Source organism: Drosophila obscura, unplaced genomic scaffold (assembly GCF_018151105.1).
Source record: "Drosophila obscura isolate BZ-5 IFL unplaced genomic scaffold, ASM1815110v1 contig_150, whole genome shotgun sequence".
NCBI lineage: Eukaryota > Metazoa > Arthropoda > Insecta > Diptera > Drosophilidae > Drosophila > Drosophila obscura.
The window spans coordinates 2,666,548-2,686,374 of NW_024542736.1; the positions used below are offsets into that span (position 1 = coordinate 2,666,548).

Consider the following 19,827-nt stretch of genomic DNA (forward strand, 5'->3'; position numbering starts at 1 on the left):
TTTCCTTAGTTTTTTTCTCTGATTTCCATTTGGCAATATCTCAACTTGAGAATAATGGCTGGAGATTGGTTGCCCTTACATTTAAGACTAGCCTGCACCAGCATTTTTCTCTGCCTCTTCTGGCCTTCAAAACTCTTCAACAGTTTGAAGACCATTTGGGTCTCTCGAGGCACATTTCAATTTGGCCCGCTTGCAGGCCATCGCCTCATAAACTGCCCCTGACAAGAATTTGATGCCTTGATACGTGGCACGGTGGAGCGGGGCGGGGCGGGGCACGTGCCGTCGACAACCGAACGGAAAAATGGCCATCTAATAATTTTCCAACAGCAACGAGGAGGAGGAAACTGACAGAAAAACTGCTCAAAATGGCACAAGACACACACGAAATACACACACAAAAAATAATCAACTTGTGGGACAGGAGCTGCTGCTCCATGGGGGTATTGGGTTGTGGCGGCGTGGAATGGTTTGCCATTCGACGGAGTCTATCATTTCCCAAAGGGCGGAGCAGGATGGGGGGGTGGGGCTTTTGCACATTACTTTTCAGGTATTATGCGCCACTCAAAAGTTGTCGTTGTCATTTACCAAAAAAAGAAGTTATAAATGTTGCAGAAGGACAAGTGATGGGCATGGGCATGGGGACGGACCTGGTGGACATCGGACCTTGTGTGTGTGTGTTTAAAATGCCGTTTTAATATGGCCAAAATAAGTGTGGAGCTTAGCAAAGTTGTAGCAGCCGTAAGCTGCTTATGGCCAGCAAATTAGACAGGATGGCAATCGGCTTTCGAGTGTCGCCGAAAATGGAGGCATATTCATATGCGAGCCATGTTCAAATGCAACATGTTGAAAGTCTATTGAGCGCCGCCTCCCTACTACCCTACCTCGTAATCCCCACAAAGGTAAGCCAACTTCTCTGCGTTGAGTTGGCTGTGCGTGGCTGAAAATGGGTTAATACGGACTTAGGCAAATACTAGGCGAAAATTTGCGAAAAGAGCTCGAGAAAGCTGTTAATAAAGTGGCCGGAAAAGTCCTTCGAATTGAATTGAAGGCTTGGCTTGGGTTGGCTTGGTTTGGCTTGTGGCTTGGCACACATTTCGTGTGTGTTGTGTGGGGATGTGTTTGACTAACCCAAAAACACTTTTTCTCTGCGTTGAATCAATAAACCAGAGATTAGGATGATTATGTACAGAGTAGAAACATCTGTAGCTGGATCTGCATCCACATAGGTGTATTATCTACACCCCCGTGCTCTCTCTCCCAATTGTCTTGGCCATCCAAAAGCTCTGTCATATCCAGCAAGCAGCAGCTGCTGCTTTTACCAGAGTTTTTGATTTAGAGTGGAAATTGTGCAAGCCACCCAAACAAATCCAATTGAGAATTGCTTTTTGCATAACAACAACAAAACAAAGCCCAAAGAGTCAACTCCAGAAAGCGAAACACAAACATTTTGCTCCATCTGTCTGGTGAGACAGAGATCCCGAGGCAGGAAAAAATTTCAATTTCGTTTCCATTGCATTTGGAGATTGAAACACGCACGCACGCAGCCAAATAAAGTTTGGGGGGAAAACAGCGAGGCAGCGAGGGAAAAATGTTGCCAAATTTAAAACCAATTTCGATTTAAAAGCAAAAAAAGAAATTGAACGAAGAAAAGGGAGAAAAAACTTCAAAAAACCAGCAACCAGCAACAAGCATAATTTTGTGTGTTTCCATTCTATTTTCTTTGCATATTTTATGCGGCTGCGGCTGGGCTAGGGGGGCATTGCAACCCCTTTCAATATGAAGCATGCACGGATTTGTGTGTGGGATTTAAATATTCAATTCGTTGCACACAGGAAAGGAAGCAGCTGGAAGAACCACCAAAACCATCCAATTATTTGGGGCGCACTCCTCTCCCTCTCCACTCGCCACTCTCACTGAACTTTTCACTTTCCAGCAGCCACTTTTCCTGCTGTGGAACGCTTCACACTCTCTGGCCAAGTGTCAACGCGTCTAATTGCAAATGATAACGGGGGAGCAGCTTTAAGTGGAACTTTTTAACTTTTCCTTTTGTTCTGCCCCATTTTCAGCCATTTCCCCCAGTCTCCTTGACTTCTTGTCGCCTTGTCTCCTTGTCTCCGGCGGAACCTTTTAATTTCTTGGTTGACCCAATTCGGAAAGACTTTTCATGATGCAGCATCAAGAGCAGCCAGGCAAAGCCAGGGAAAGTGTCATCAGTCTCTCTATCTCTCTCCTCTCGCTACTCTGCTTCTTTTTTGCTCTCCCTTTCTGCCATTGTTTGGCTTTAGCTTCAGCTTCAGCTTCGTCTGCGGCTTCTTTGCCCGCTTCCTGTTTAGATAAAATGCCAAACGCTGGAAGATTTTTAATTAGAATTTTCCTTCGTGCACTCCTCCTCCTCAGCGCCCCTCCACCCACTCCTTTGCTCTTATTGACTCGAACAATAACCCCGAACTAAACAGTAAACTGGTAATGCGGGCAGGGCAGGGACGGACTTTTTACTTTTCAAGTGAAATCCAGGAAATACGAGCAAAAATAAGAAAAGAAATATTGTTTAAGCAATTTGGCAGCTTAAATCAATTTCATAATTTCGCATAGCTTAGCGGGGCTTTAGGCGGTGACCCGAGCTTAGCGCTTCCCCCATCCCGGCTGGTTCATTATTAATTTTGCTTTATCATTTGCTTCTTGGAACCACCCCCCCTCGCCACCCACTGGCACCCCCCTGGCACCCCACCACTCTCGTGTTTGTCTTTGGTAATATAATACACATTTCTTAATTAATTCAATTTGCTTGCGGTTGGGCTGTTTTTCCCATCTCCGGCGTGTTTTCGGGTTTCTGTGGCTTTCCAATGTTGAGCAATTGCAATTTGATATGGGAACGAGGAGTTCGTGACTCGCACAAGTCCACTGGAGTTGTCATAATTTGCTTTACGAACCGGACGGCGCCAAACGATAATCGAAAGCGATGGAAGGGCAGGCAGGGGGAAGGATATCAACCCCTAGGGCTTGCAAAAACAATGTGGGGAAACATGATCTCTGCCTGCTTTTCCCCAGTGTCGTCCGATATCGGTCAAATGCAATTCATAGCATCAGTTACAAACACATTTAATTGAAATTCAACGCTCAAATAGATGGATACGAGCAGATACGAGTGGATAGAATGCTGCCAGCAGTATCTATCCAATTGACATGACGCAACATTTGCATTGACAATTTGACAACTGCTGGACATGGACACAGACACGGACACAGACACGGACACGGACATGGACAGCAATGGAATGCAAATCGTTCGCCTCGCAGGCTGGCCGAAAAGAGTAAACCTGAATTTGGCCAGCAGCTGTCCCCAGTCCAAACAATTGACAGCGAAAGTGAAAAAAAGGAGACACAGAGAGACGGTTGACTATTCGGGGTGCCGATCTAGGCACCTGGCAATTTTCATAAATTTTCCTGCTGAATTTCCGCATTTTTTTCCCTGCCTGACTGCCTGCCTGCCGGCCTGCCTGATGTAATGGCCAGGGCAAACATTTCGCCTGAATAACTTTCGTAATGACCGGGGACAGCGCACAGCACACAGCGAAGCCTGTGTGTCTGAGCCCAGGGTCTGGACCGCGTCCGTGCAGCTGCGGCGTATGCGCAACGTGAACAAAGACGCTTAAATTGCCTTTCTGGCTCCATTCAATGGCTCGCCAGTTCGTTCGTTACCGTTTAATGGCGTTTTTTCTACATTTTGTTGCTGTGTATTTTTATTTTTTTTATCTGTCACACCCAATGAGCCGAAAGCTGTTCTTGCCACTGTGCTTATGGGATATGCAGGCATTTTGCCTTTTTGGCTATTGCAAAGTCAACTTACAGTTCTGGCAGTGGGTGATGTCTGGGCTGGGCCATAATGCAGGATAAGAGACTTCATGGCACTCACCTGAAACGAGAAAAAGAGAACAGAATTAATTAAAATGTTGGCGAGAATTCGATTCATTTTATTTGGATTTCATATTTATCTGTGTGCCGGAATCTGCATTTGAATCTTTGCAGGCTTTTTGTGGAAAATCATTTTTCGCGCTTCCGAATAATTTCCCCTTGAATTTTTCCATTGTGACTGTGACAAGTGGCGGGGCGGCATTTAAGCTTTTAGGTTTTTCCACTCCCTTAACCATCAACCCCCAACGTTCACTTCTCTGGGTTTTTGTTGTTGTTGTTGCTGTGAAACTTTTCTCTGTTTGTTGTTTGTGTCGATGGCATTGAACGCGCAGCGCAACGCAACGCAGTTCGCATGCGGCAAGGCAAAGTATAGGCAGTGGCTGTGGCAGAGGCACAGATAGCCTCGTGTTCCCATTTCCAAGTTTACCATGTCGGGGTCAAATTGTTAGCCGACTTTCGTGAGCCAACAAATGGCGGCGACTGCCACTACGTATGTACAAATATTCCCCATAAATATGCACTGCATTTTCTTGCCGATTCATATCGCATTCGTTTCTGTTGCTGTTTCAGTTACTGTTTCTCTTACTGTTTTTTTTGGGTGAGGGGGTTTTTTCCTTTGCCATTTTCATGTTCGCTGGCCGTTGATTAACAATAAATGTGAGGCATTGACATGATTTCACGAATTCCCCGTCAACGTCCCCACTCCCATTCCCTCCATAATTGCTCATGTTAATTGCGAGTAATTACTAGGAGTTGCCTTGGCGATTGCATGTTGGTTGGCCCGTGGCTCTGACGCTGGCCTCCAGGTTTTTCGGCCAGCCGACATTCTGGGAAAAGGCGAACTTTAATTGCGCCCGACTAACGGCTAACAAAGCGCCCGATCGAAAATTAAATGAATGACTAAGGAGTAGCCCCCCGTCCCGTACCGACCGGAGTTGAGTCTGAATTTGCACAGCGATAAATTTAGTTAATTAAATGAGCGACTGGGATGGCAAAAACAATTACAAGTGCAGCAACCGTCGGCCATTTGTCATGCATGCGCCGCCATTAATCAAAAGTTGAATAACCCACACAGTACCGTACCGCACCTCACCACCCTTCCCCCCTGCCCCAGCCTACGTTATGTGGCCCAAAATATAAAGGCTTGAGATAAGATCAGCTCTGTACTCTGGCACTCTTAATTGATATTAAAGATGCACGTGGCCTGGGTAGGAATGAAGTGAAATTACTCATCATTATTAGGCAGGTAGGAGGCTCCCCCCACCCACACAAAAGAAAGCGTTGCATACGCACGGGCGTTGGCCAATGGCCAAATGATGGATTGGCCCAGCTGAGATAATTGACCTCTAAATATACTTGGGAGTCGCTGCTGGGGCTGGCTCTACTGCCTCGCAAAAGTAGGCTAAAAATATGGCACAGCACGAGGCGGGTGGCACAGGACGATGGGTGGCGCGACGTTCGCGTTGGCGGGTCCAATAACCTCGATTCGAGTCGCCTCGCAGCTTGAATGCCATTGACACTGAGCCAAGGAGGCTGCCTAACTGCCTAACTGCCGGGCTGGCTGGCTGGCTGGCTGGCTGGCTGGCACTCACTCTCCCCCATCCCATGCTGAGCCCGGCGGCCAAACGAAACAAAAATATTAACAGATACACCACGCTAAGAAGGCCAAGAAGAGCGGGCCAAAGAAGAGCATGGCTGAGAGATGAAAGCGAGGGCAGAGTCATTGAACGAGGCCGACTCACGCACTTTTTCCAGCCCAAAAGCAGTGGAAAATCACGGGGCCTATCAGGCCGGACAACATCTACGTTCAGCTACTTCAGCTACTATTCTCCTCTCTCTCTCTCTTTGTCCAGGGTGTCGACTAGTCGTGTCCTGGCAGCTGCCCACCAACAGCTTCTCTGCCTGGAGTCTGTCTGTGGCCACGTTTTGTTTCTTTCTCTCTTGTTTTTTTTTTTTTTTTTTTGGTTTGTTGGTGGCGCAAGTTTTTGTTCTCGATTGTTTGCAGTGCGTTGCCGCCTCCTGTGGCACCATTCCTTTTGCTATTTTTATGACTCGGTGGCAGGCAGACGGCGAGGTGCGTTGCCGTCTATGGATTCTGATTCGGGGCTTCGGCGGGGGCTTCTGCGTGCGAACGCCTCATTTCAAGGATCTCGGGATCCCCCAGTCGGGGTGGGTTGCCTGTGGCAACTTTTATTGTGTCATTGGCACGCATCGGGCGGGAGTATGGATACGACTGCGACGGCGACGGCAAAAAGTTAAATCCGAAATCATAAAAGCTCCAAATGGACCGGGGCGGTGGCCCACTAACCAGGGGCAAAGGATTGGGGCGCCTCCGCCTACCCACCGATGGTTTATGGTTTTTGTTTAAGGAAGTTAAAGTGTTTAAACGTCAAACATTTCATGGCGATGGGTTAGCTACGTCGGCTCCTATCTATGAGTAGTCGACACTAATTGCTGCCCCACCGTTAAAAGTGAAACTTGCCACGGTCTTGTGCTGTGCCACTGGCGTCGCAAGGCCGTAAATTTTGAGGCAATTTTCATAGAATTTTCGTCGCCAACTGTGGGACTGAGGAGTTGAATAAACCCGATGAATTTTTAACAGAATCACGCATTATTTGTGTGTGTGTGTTTTGTCAAATTCGTCTAGACATTGAAGGACATTTTGAGCTAACGGCTTGAGGGCTTTGCAGGGGTAGGGGATAACCTCTATAAGGAAATTCCTTTGGTTCCGATTTCGATTCGATTTCGATTCTATTCCATTTGCGTTGCAAATTTACATTTTGTTCTGTCATTTGATTTGATTTGTTTCTGTCTCATTTCACTCTTCTGCTCAGCTGCTCTGCTGCTTGCCTGCTGCTTGCCTCCTGCTTGCCTGCTGCTTGCCTCCTGCTTGTCTCCTGCTTGCCAGCTGCTCGCCGGTTGCTGGACAACGTCTGCTCCGAAAACGTGACTAACAAGCAACGACTCGTAAATAATCTTTAAGCCGCTGACCGAGAAGTCATCTCCTCACCGCCCCGCCCTTTGGCAACGACACATTTTATAATTTAATTGCTGCTTTTTTGCCTACGCGCGAGTCAATGAAACTTTGCCAACAGATTACACACTCACTAGAGTGGCGAGTGATGGATAGAGAGGGGAAGTGCAATAGCGGAAGCACGAGGTTAGAATGAGTCAATTCAGAGAGAGAGAGAGAGAGAGAGAGAAAGATAGATGGAGAGAGATTGCTGCACGTTTCGCGGATCGCATTTGCTTTAGCTTTGCCTGCTTTTTGCATACCCTGCACTCGTGATGTGTTAAGCCAAAAATCCTTTGCCTTTAGCTAATTTTCTTATTATTAAAAATAACAACCTGAGCAACGCAAACAATCGGAATATCGCCTATGGCGTCGATATACTTGTTTTCGCTTTGCTTTGTTCTGTTTTGTTTCAATTTCAATTTCTTGGACCGTCAATCAGTCAGTTAGTCAAGTGCATTGACTCTGTCGACAGGAACGGACAAAAGCAGCGACAGCAACAACAACAACAACAACTCGTTTGGCGACTGGAATGTTTATACATAATTTAATTAAACTAAATTTAATTTGCATGTTAATGCACTTAATTTAGTGTAAACTGCAAGGGCAATGACTCGCCCGTGCACTGGCAAAGCACGGGCAAACTTGTTGCGGTTTGCTGCTGCTGCTGCTGGCAGTCTGGCAGTATAGATTTTTAGCTGCTTATCAGAAGCTTCGTCTGGGACGTCCCCCGACCCCTGCACCGATATTGGCAGCAGCAGCAGTCTAAGTAGTCGACATTCACACTCTACTGACAACAAAAGTGTGCATACACGACCTTGATGACAATGAACTCGCCCAACCCCAGGCCCAGTCCCAGTCCCAGTCGCATCCCTACACCCTCTACGCGTATCTCCGCCAAGCGCTTTTCCCATTCCGATCGCCATTTCCATCCAACAACAAGGTATAAATATAAACATTCAGTCATGTATCTGTCCCCATTGTAGCTGTCTGTCTGTCTGTCTGTTTGTCTGACGCCTTTGCTGGTGTGTCGTTGAAAGTGCATACGCGTATAAAAACATCTATTTTATGGCCACTGTCCCTGATAAGATACGAGCAGTAGTACCCAAACGATTTGCATCACAAAATGAAAAGCAAACACAACTATTTCAACTGTTTACACAACCCAACTGTTTTCGTGTGTGTGTCGCTGCCAAGAAGTCTGCTGCCAAGGGTCCATTTTTTACAATACTCCAATTTAGTCATGGGGGTTTTATGGGGGAAGAGCAGGAAGTGCAGGCTTCAAATGCGATAATTTTCTTTGTTCATTTTGATTTCTTTTGTTAGTTTTTTTTGTATTTTTTTTTTAAGCCATAAATAATCGTATTTCGTGTGCCATCCATGTCAATGTCAGGTTTAATGACTTACTTTTCATTGAGTTTTCCTACTACCCGCACCTGGATGGAAGGGGGGTGGGCGTGACGCAAAAGTCGCACAAAGGAAACGAAAACGAAGCCAGAAACGCAGTTTTTGAAACGGAAGGTCAATATCAGATAAGAGCGCAGCACTCCACTCTCTATCGCTGCCTATCTATCGGGGAATGTGCAATATTTCGCACTTGTTTTTGGGGGCAACGACTGATTAGAGACGCTTCCAATTGCAAATCTGTGGCGTGGCAGCAGGGGCGGGGGGCACAGTCCCCAGTACCCATACTCTGACACAGATCGTGATTGCAGCGATTGCAGGGCAGATATGTTATTAAAATGAATCGATGCAGCAAAAAGCAAATACAACTGGTCTATTTTTTTTATTGCCGCTTCTCTGGGGCCAATTGACAAACGCTGTAAAATATTACATATTGCCTCGTATCATGCCATTAATAATGAAATGAAATGAAAAAAAAAAACGAATATCATATAAAAAAATATACTCTATCCAAGCATGTCAGTTAATAACAGCGTACAAATTGTGGCAGATGACAACGACGACGACGAACGGTGAATGGGGAACGGTGAACGGCAGGTGGTGGAGGTGCAGGGGCGGTGCAGGGGCGGTGCAGGCGGCAGGGGTTGGGTGGGAAAATGATTGCCGCAATGGGTAGAATATAAATGCATGAAGGCGACTCTCGGCACTCTGGCACCTGGCTCCTATTACATGCGCACTGCATTATTACAAAAGGCTCTCCCCAGCTCCCCAGCTAAAGCTACAGCTACAGCTATAGCTACAAAAAAAAGCAACAGAAATTGCAAATAAAAGGTAATATTAAAAGCGGCAATTTTCCGCGGCGCTGGCAAGGCAACAGCAACAGCAACAATCGCTTCGGGGCACCTAACCCACCAACAACAACAGAAACAACAACAACCACTGACTGGAAAAGTTGCCTTCGTTTTGCGTGCCATATGCGAGTTGGAAAGGATTTCCGGTTTTATGCTGTTGCCTCGACGGCGGCTCTTGCAAATTGTTTTGTTATGAAAATGCAGCTCCATCTCCTCTCCAGCGCCGCTCCTCACCAGCTCCGATCTAAGCTAATGGGCCCGGGCTCAATATATTATTTAATATGCATCGGTAATGGCCATCCATGGGCTATCCCCGGAATACATTTCCTTGCTGGTGCGAAATATATAAGCAGAGTATTTGGCCGCCCTTGATCGCCTCTTTAGCTGCGCTTTGGAACAATCAAAGGCGATTCTAGCCGAAGGATAGGCTCCTCCAACTGGCTGCAGTCCACAATATTCTTCGTACTTTTCCCGTCTCCTTCTGAACTTTTACCCACACGCTGATAGCGCCCCGTTGTATGCTTTGAAGATTCATCTCCGATTTTTGTGTACACATTTGATCTGTGCTTGGGGCTGGGGCTGGGGCTTATGCTCGGGGCAGGTCTCATATTTTATTGAATTCAATTCATATTGGGGGCCCAGTGTGGAGAGGAATTTTTAATAACCGGCAAAGTAAATGGCAGGGGTCCGTGTCCGGGTCCAAGTCCTGCCACGCAACCTGGTGCCACTCTCTCCGAAAATGCAAAAGAAAAGCTTTGCTAGGGCTTCCAGGTCCATGTCCATGTCGATGTCCATGCCCATGAGCAGGCCCATTCCCCAGTCCCAGTGCCAGTGCCAGTCCCAGTCACATGCCCATGCCCATGTCCAGGGCAAGGGATCCATTCAACTCGAACATATGCACTGGATGGCTGGTGAGTAGGGGGATAGGTAGGGATATGTAGGGACAGGGGATAGGGCAGGGCAGGGGCACATAGGCAAACAGGCAAACAGGATACACAGTGGAGTGCCAAATGGGCGCTGCTATGAGGGGGATGGGGCATGGGGCATGGTCGTGCATGTCGAGTATTTGTACACAGGTTTCCCCTCAGTTCGGGTTCGGTTCGGGTTCGGTTTGGGTTCGGTTTGGCTTGGGGGCTGGCTGCTCCACTGCCTTTAACCTCAAGTGCAACAGAAGCAGCAGCAGCGGCAGCAGCGGCAGCAGCGGCTGTGGCAGCAGGGAGTTGTACGTGCCGCTGCCTCGGCTCCCTATGCTGCCAATGCTGCTGCCTATGCTGCTGCCTCTCTGCCCCCAAGCAGCTCCTCTCCGCTCCTTTCCCTGCTGGTCTACTCCTGCTTCTGGACGTTTTAGCCATGGCTTTGTTTTCGGGTTCGCTTTTGCTTGCCGCCTTTTTTGCAACGTTTACGTTTTGTGTGCTCTTGCCCCAGCAAAACTTTATGCCGGTTGTTGTTGTTGTTGTTGTTGTTGTTGTACTTAGGCTGCCTGATGTGGCAGTGGCTGTGTGGCAGTGTCGCTGTGTTGCTTATCCTGTGTGTCATTGAACCCGGCCAAGAATCGGCAGGCAGCTCTCCTCCACATGTACCTCGGATTGCATGTCAGCCATGGCCAGCCAGGGGGGGGGGATGGCAAGGAGCCATAGGGAGCCAGTCCCCACGCCCCCGGCCCCGTCCCTTGCTGCACTTGACTTTGCCTTCGCCAGGTGTGGGTGATGGCATGAGCTGGAGCTCAGAATGGCAGGATGGTGGCACCAGGACATGGCTTTGACAAGTTTTTCGCTTAATTTCCAAAGCAACAATTACAACAACAACAACAACAACAACAACAACAGCAGCAGGAACAGCAGGAACAACAACAACAACAACTGGAAGAAGACGAAGTTGTGGCAGTGGAATAAACAGAAGCTTAAGCATAAATGCAACAGCAGGAGTGCAGCAGGAGCTGGAGCTGGAGCCTGCTGCTGTTGCTGTTGCATATCCTCCGTCCCCATTGTTTGGTGCTGGGCGCCATGACAACACTTTACCGTGAGCTGCCTGCACCCCCGCCCCCCCCAAAAATCGTAGGCACAAAAAGGATATTGGAATTTCTTTGTGTGCCGCACAGCGTGGATCCTGGCATGGCTGCTGTTCAATCATAAATTCAAAAGTTTTTCGACAGGGCAGGGAGAGGAGCGAGGCAGACCTACATTTAAGGACTGTATTTTTGGGGGACAGCAGCAGCAGGAGACGAGCGATAAAGAGAGACCGAGAGAGAGAGAGAGAAAAAAGAGATTGCTGGATTAAAACATTTTCCCAATTTCATGTTTATTGAAATTTCTTGAAAGTTTTCAGGGGAGAGTCCGCCCAGAGGCGGTCTGCTGGCTAATAGGGCCGTACCAAGTGCCAGTGTACCGGCACACAGCGATGGGTTAAGACATACAGAGGATACTTTGTTGCCATGGATATGGCCGGGGGCTAATTCGTGCTTTAATGCACACATCACGATGGAATTTGGCAGACACTCTGCGCAGAGGTTTCATAATTTTATAGCAGAGCTGGAGATGCTGCTGCTGCTGCATCCCATCTATTCAGCATGTGCCCAGAGGGAGCATCTATGATATTCCTCATGCCACTCCACTCGACTCCACTCCATGGCAATCCACTCCACTCCATTGCGCTGCAACCCATTCCATTCCATTTCCATTTGCCGACATGTAAAATGATGCGTAAACAATATTCTGACGCATCATTAAAAACGCCTGAACGAGGCGCATCCAGAGTAGGAGGAGGAGGAGTATGAGCAGGCTGAATCAGCAGCCGGCTTCATGTCCAGTGGGGAATCAGTATCCACACTCATACTCATACTCATCTCTCTCTTTCTCACTCTTTATGCCCTGTGTGTGTGTGTAATGATCATGTTCTTACACACGGGTAACATGATGATGATGACGCATGTGGTCAAGGCACACAGGCACACAGGCACACAGGCACTGCCCCTGCCCTGCCTCAACTGAAACTGCAACGGCAACGGCAACGGCAACAATAACAAATTCTATTTTGCTCGATGGAACACGGACCCACAAGATCAGCATCGAGGAGTGGGAAATGGGGAATGGGTAGATCATTGGAGGGGGACAGAGCAAGAGACAGAGGGGCAGAGACAGAGAGAGAGAACGGGGTCCGTCATGTCCACCTTCACGCGCTGCAATCGAGTTCAATTGCCTCGCCGGGAGTACGCCGGGAGTTTTGTGCCCTTTCTCCAGCTACGAGTACGAGTACGAGTACGAGAGTATATCCCCTCTTTACTCCTCTCTCTATATTGCTATCTTCCTTCCTCATTCTCTCTCTGTCTCTTTGTCTGTCTGTCTGTTTTGTCTCTTCATCTCTCTCTCTCTGCCATTCTCTGGTCTTTGGGGAATACATGAACATGGCTGAATGTATCGCTTAATCGCTGCATGCCCGTTCTTTCCACGGGTTGCTGCTGTTGTTGTTGTCGTTGCTGCTGCCTTTGGTTGGCGGTGGTGCGCGGTGCGCGGTGCGCTCGCTGCTTATTTATGCTGATCTCTGTAATGAGATATAATGCCGGCCGGCCGGCCGGTCAAAAAAGACAGCCACAATAACAACGAAGAGCGGAGAACAACAGCGGGCAAGATTAAGACTAGCAAATGGGCGGCCAGCAGAATGGAAAGATCGGAAAGGTAGGACGAAGAGGAGCAGGCCAAGCAACAACAGCCACCTGACCAAAGGACAGAGACCTCAGAGTGCAACTAGGAAGAGCCGCTGAAAGGGCATGGCAAGGATAGGATATAGTAAAAGAGCTGAGGAGCTTAGAATTTATTTAGGCAACAAGTGGAAAGTTGCTGATTATTTATACGAGTACATGGCCAAGCAGCTTGTAGTAGTAGTCGCCAAATAACTCTCTGCATATGGGTTTACATGGTATTAATACTGTGACAGCATTACTTGATCCATTGTGTACCATTTGGCAGCAAGCAAACATCATTATCTAGGCCACAGCCTCAGCAGCCACAGCAGCACAGCATCATAATCATTATCATTATCAGGCTGTATTCGTGATTGTTGTCGCATCAGAAGAGCAGACCAAGAGAAACAGAGAGAGAGAGAGAGACTGAGAGAGACAAAGAGAGAGAGAGAGAGCAAGAGGAACAACAACATTGATAAGTCGTGCTCGGTGGAAATGGCGACAGAAGCGTAGCAGAGACAAAGATTTCTGCTGCTTGGCAAAGCCACTCACGTATAGCCACAACAGCCACAACATCTCGCTGTGGAGAGGAGAGAGAATTCCCCCCCGCTATACAGCAGAACTGACCTGGACAAGAATCGCGCAAAAGATTCACAAGAGACCAGCGGGACAAGAGACAGACCAAGAGGAGGATGATGCGGCTAAAGATGGCATGGTGAAGAGAGACGAGAGACGAGAGACGAGAGAAGAAACAAGAGAAGAGAATCAGCCAGGCCAGAGACGATGAAGAGCCCAGCGATGAGGTGACGAAGCGGATCCTCAGCACGCTGACAGAATCAACAAACAACAAATATTATGCATACAGCTGATTCAGATTGGAACGAATCATCGAAAGGGTGGCGAGGAAGAGAGTGTGAGTGTGAGTGGAGCTATGAGTGGATGGGTGGTAGAGTGCGGAGATAAGGGGAGTGCCGTAGCCATACCGTACCGAACTGAAGTGAACTCCATGCGTGGATATTAATGACCGGCCTCGACCCCGAGCAGCAGCAGCAGCAGCAGCAGCAGCAACAACAACCACGAGAGCGAACGTGCCCAAGTAATAAAGAAATCTTTGCAATGTTGCGCGGGGGCGCAAAGCTGACGGGCGGATGATGTAGAATGGCATACGCGGCGGATGGTGGATGGCGGATGGAGGAGGATGGCATACTCGTACTCGTACGTATAGCGGATGGGTTGGTTGGCTGCTTGGGATGGGATGGTGCTGTTGGTGGCTGCTTCTTGGAAAACAACAAAAACGTATAAAACAAAACGCACAAGAGGCACCAGGCAATTGGCAAGCGCGTCGAAGAGGCGCATAAATTACAGAGAGGCAGAGAGCCAGCCAGCACTGCTGGAGCCACAGCTCCACAGCTCCACGCTCCCATTCGACTTCTAAGATGGAGAGTTCCAGCGGGTGGGGGTGGTGGTGGGGGGCTGTGGGCTTTCGGGGTCTCTTGAGCTCCACTTCTGTTTGGTTTGGCAGGAAATGCTTCTGCGACTCGTTGACATTGCCAAGCGCTCTCCACCCCTCCCTCTGTGCTGCACTCTCCCATCAGCTGATGCAAAAAAATTTGTTGCTTAATTTTATAATTGCCGCCGCGGTGTTGTGGCAGGCCAAGTTGGCAATTAAAAATGCGTAACGCGGTTGGTTTCGCCCTCCCAAAGCCGCCTTTGTTCTTGTTGCTGGTGGTGGTGGGCACCTTTAGCTAATGAGTTGATTGCCACAACAACAAGAGAGCGGAATGGCTAGCCATGGGATAGCCGAAGCTATTGATGCTCTTTAGCATATGGCACAACCCATGGAGTGTGATATATTAATCCAATTGAAGGAGAAATAAAGGCGGAGAGAGGCATTGAGGCCTTCTTCGGTACAGAATCATAGTACCCGCTTGAAGGGCATGTAAAAGTGAATCAAGCAGCTGGTTAAACAATTTTACGCTCCTTGTTTCCTGTCTCATTGTGGAATTGTGATTCAACAACAAAAAAAAGGGGCGCGCCCAGCATTTCTGATTGCTTTTAATGGAACGCAGAAGGGCGGAGTGGGGTGGGGATCTACTTTAATACTAAACATATGACTTACTCTGCCAGTTAACTCAGATAACTCAGATTTTGTGTATAGCTCACCTGAAACGAGAGGAGGAGAAGAAGGGAAACACACACAATTAGTTATGGAACTTTTCTGACATGGTAAATATTTTCTATGTGGGTAAATGCAGGTAAATGCCCCTCCGCCTCCAACTCAAAACCCTTTTGCCAATCCCCCTACCCGCTCCCCACATCTCCGCTCCCCGCTCATCTCATACATATATGCATATATAACTTTTGTTTATCTTATGAAAGTTTCCTTTTTTCTGGCATTTTCCATGTTTGCAAACCACAAAAAAATAAACAAAAAAAAAAAAAAAACAAAAAAAAAAAGGAAAAACTTGAAATAAAAAAGAAACTGTTCAAGATGCATCTAAATTAAAGCAGAAACAACTACAATGACAAGAGCCTTAACCAAAAGGCAACAAACATCCCCAGCCCATGCCCCAGCCCATGCCCATGCCCATGCCATCCCATCCCATGCCAGTCCATCCACTGAAATAAGCAGCTAGCATGGCTATAGCTATAGCTATGGACAATTGTTGTTTGTGCGGATGGGATGGGATGGCTGCTACGATTGAAGGTAGGAATTGTCCAGAGTCCAGGCCCCAGACCCCAGACCAAAACCAGATGATAATAATGACGATGGCGAGCGGCCAAACGGCATCTCCGACCGAGACGTTGTGGGGCAGGCTCCACACACAACACAGCAGAACAGTACAGAACAGAACAGATCAGGGTGCAGGGGGGAAGGAACAGTTCCGCGAGGAACCTAGCCCAACATTGTTCTTGTTCTGGCTATCCCCCAATCGTCGTCGTCGTCGTCGCCGTCGCCGTAGCTGGTGTTGTTTTGTGCCTTCCAAGTCGCTGCTGCTGCTGCTGCTGATTTTGCTTTTGGTTTTGCTGTGGCTGTGGATGTAGATCTGGATGTAGCTGTGGCTGTGGCTGTGGCTGTTGTTTTTCGGTTTTATATCTGCGCCTCAGAATCATGTCGCGGAGGCCAGTGAGCAACATGTTTGTGCAACTTGCGAGTGCTGCGGCACTCGGCACAGCCAGCCAGCCAGCCAGCCAAGCCTCTCCTCTTGCCAGCTGCTGCTGCTTCTGCTGGTGTGCCTCTGCCTCTCTGCTTCAGCCTGTGTGCTACATACACTCGACTCGAATGGATGTTGTTGTTGCAACAGTAGATAATGCTCAAGCTGTTGCTGTTGTTGCTGTTGTTGTTGCTGCTGTTGCTGCCACTTGCCATTGAAGTTGCTCATCAACTTTAGTTTACTACCACAAACGAATGCGAAATGCAAGTCAAAGTCGCAGCTTGTTGCATTTAGTCATCGCTCCTGCCACTGCCACTCTGCCACTCTGCCCCTTGTCCACAGAGTCTGCATCCTCTCCATCTCTCTCTGCCACTGCCACTGCCTCTGGCACAGCTCTCCTCTCTTTGCCATCGCCTGTTGCCCGCTCATTCGTTACGTTCCACTTCAACACCCGTCGACCCGGCACATTGCCTTTCCCACAGTTGCCACTGCCGCACTGTAGAGTGCAACAGAGTTCGTTCCACTCGATTTTCCTCTCCTCTCCTCTCCACTCTCTCTCTCTGTCTTCTCTCCTTGTGGCACACAGCCCAGTGCAGTGGCCCCCTTTGGCCACTCCCCCGCCCGCAATCATTTGGCTTTGTTTTGATATCGTGCAGTTTGTTTTGGTTTCCATATTTCTTCTGGATTCTGTATTTTGCTCATCGTTCGCTTTCCTCCATCTCTCTCTCTCTCTCTCTCTCTCTCTGCGTCTCTCTCTCTCTGCCTCTCTCTTTGGGCTCGATAATTGCAGCCAGGCGAGAAACTGGATCTGGAACTGGAGTTGCACAAGTGACGTCACCGTGAGGGCATTCACTTTTTAGTGCTGCAAGCAGCAGTGGCAGAGACAACAGCAACATGCTGCTGACAACAATCTGGGGCTGCCACATTTGTCTTTCAATGCTGCCTCCATTGTCCACTTTATGAGCCACGAAATTCAAATTTACACATCGATAGCGAAGCTCGGGAGCTGCACTCATTGTCACGATAAATCAATTGGCCTCCCTGCCCCCACCACACGGCAGTGGCAGTGGCAGCGGCAGTGACGGTGACGGTAGCGGTAGCGGTGCCATCCAAGCCGCATGCGATCGGGGATCCGGGCAACGATGTTGCCTCCGTTGCAGTTGCAGTTGCAGTCACAGTAGCAACATGCAGCTGACACTTACGTATGTTAATGTTGACAAAAGAGTCAAGACAAGAGCAACAGCAGCAGCAGCAGCAACAGAGGCAGCATCCATTCGTGGGGGAAAGTGCAGCCTCGGAGATCTCTTGGCAGTGGCTGCTGCCCCACATGGGCCGATAGATGGCAAAGATTGGAGCATATTATTGCTGCTTTTATAAGCCACTCTAAGCCCCAGCCATGCTGTGGTCCGCAGCTTTTGTTGCAACATGCTGCACCGCTTGACCCCTGGGCCCTCTGATTTATGAGTGCTGCTCATGCAGCGCCGGCCGCATGCAAAGCGCCATGTCAACAAACACCTGGACACGCCCCCATATAGAACGTACATACCTCCTGTCCCCCCCCTGGCAACTACTGGCAAGGAGCGTGACGCGTCAGCAATGCAATTATTTTGATTTTTGTTAAACATATTTCGTAGTTTTCCTCCACTTTGTTGTGTATTTCTCTCTCCTCCCTGTCTCTGTCTGCGTCTCTGTTTCTCTGGGGCATGTGGCATGGCATGGCTAGAGCAAATAAAAAGCTCCGGCTGACATTTTCATTGGAGTGAACTTTCTGTAGTTTTGTGCCGGGCCGAGCCGAGCAGAGCAGAGCAGAGCAGAGCCGGGGATCATTAGGCGCACCCCGGAGCCATTAATTTGAGCAGACCGAAAAGTGTTTGCCAATATACGAAAACACGAAGCTAAAAAGGCCAGGGAAAAGCATAGACTACATGGCAAAGGGGAGTGGGGAGTGTGGAGAGTGGGACTGTGGAGACAGTGGAGACTGAACAGGGGGAAAACAGCTTGGAAAAACAGAAAACTAAACGCAGCATTTAAGATAAATCCGCGTCGATAGCTGCAGACGAGAAGACAACAGATGAGGATGAGGCTGAGTATGAGGTTTGGCTGGGTACGGGTACGAGTATGAGGCTGAGGCTGAGGCGTACGTGTACAGGATAGAACACAGAACAGAGGATGGGATAGGCAACAGGACAGCCGTAAGGGCCGGGCAGCAAAAAAACGAAGAGCAAAATGGCAATGGCAATCAAGTTCAATGCACAGCAACAAGCAGGCAGCGGAATCGGAATAGCAATCGGAATATGAACGTGGCCAAGGGGACAGGGCTCCAGCTCGAGCTCCAGCCACTGAGAGGAGCAATCCTGAGCTGTCTTCTTGTTCATTTCATTTCTTTGCTTTGCTTTGGTTTTCTTTTCAGTTTCGTTGTCTTTGGGGGCTTTGTCTTGTGGCCTGGGCTGGCCTGCATGAAATCAATTCCAGATACGGGCTAGTTGGGGCCAGTTTACGGCTTGAACGAATTAATCTAGCGAGAGGAGAGGACTGGAGAGGAGAGATGGGAGGAGCTTCTGTTGCAAAGCCCTTTGCCAAGTGTCCAAAGTGTTGATTATCGCTCAAGGTTTAATGCTCCATTTTTCTGGACCACTTGCAACTTGCGGACTCGGACTTGGACTTGGACTTGGGACAGTTGCAGTTGTGGCAAGATGTGGGGGGACACACACACTGCGAGTATGCTGCACTGGTGGGGCGGTAAATCAGAAAAATCAACACATAAAAACTAAACAATCGCCTCATTAATTACAATTAGAAGTGTTTATTGCACAAGCGCGGCCATAAGAAGGAGAGAAGAGAGCGCGCTGCGACGGCCATCGGGGCTTGCGTCATCATCAATCTTTTGCCACAGTCAGCGTAGAGAGAGCCAAAACAGCGCACTGGAGCTGGAGCAGGAGAGTTCGATTGCTTAAAGATCGCCGCAAGCTGCAGAGACGTCAACTGGACAGTCTTCTTCGTCGGGTCTGGGGCACTTGGGCTGCATGTTGTCGCAGCCCCCGTGGGGCTGGCCCGGGGGCAGGCTGTAGGATTCATCAATCAACAGCTGTCACTGCAGCCGGCAGCCGGCCGGTTCGCAATGTCTCTCCACTGTCTCTCCACTGTCCACTGTCCAGGCCGAGCTGTCATTGGCCGCGGCGCATGCGCAGATCCAAAGATCGACTGAATCCAAGCAGGCAGCAGCCCGCCTGCAGTTCTCGGCTTCCTGTTGTCTTGCGAGCCGCTTTTCCATTGGGCTTTCGTTGGGGCCGAGTTGAGTGGAAAATTGCCACTCAAACTGGGTCTGACGGGCGGGCGTCCGCTTTTATGCAAATGTCTGGCCGTAATTGTTGCACGAATATTGCATAATCATGACACATTACAAATGATCCGGCGATTGGCCCAGCCATTGCCCCAGCATGCCCGAGTCATCATCAATGTCACGCCTCATTAGTAGCCAAGTTGAAGTGCAACAATCGGTGGCAGCAACAGCAGCAGCAGCTACAGCAGCATCGCAGCAGAAGCTCGCAGCTGTCAAAAGTGATTTCGGGGAAAAATCGAAGAGAGGAAAACTCTGCATCGCTGGACTGGCTTTCGTTTCGTTCCAGCAACTGAAGACATCATCTTAGCCACCTTTAACGGCTTTCGAGTTGGGGGCTAACTGTTCCGGGCAAGCCTTTCCAGCCCATTTAGCTTCTGCCACGCCTACTACTACTGCTGCGATGCTGCTGCTGCTGCTGCTATTTTCAGGCCTCTTCGCTTGGCTCCTTGCTTGGCTGATTCTCTGCCATTAACCAG

At 48.9% G+C, this 19,827-nt stretch overlaps 1 protein-coding gene across 4 annotated transcripts in view; it reads right to left on the minus strand.

The window, feature by feature from the left end:
* The window catches only part of LOC111072526 (G-box-binding factor), a 128,679-nt gene that overhangs the window by 13,587 nt on the left and 95,265 nt on the right, over positions 1–19,827 (minus strand). For 2 of the 4 annotated variants that reach the window (XM_022364497.2, XM_041591579.1), the window contains exon 5: positions 3,848–3,913. The exons of 1 other annotated variant lie outside the window; for it this stretch is intronic. In XM_022364497.2, coding sequence (XP_022220189.2) covers positions 3,848–3,913 — 66 coding nt within the window. Of the gene's footprint in view, positions 1–3,847; positions 3,914–14,975; positions 15,020–19,827 lie in introns of all 4 variants that reach the window. One more of the 4 variants, XM_041591580.1, reaches the window with a different exon arrangement.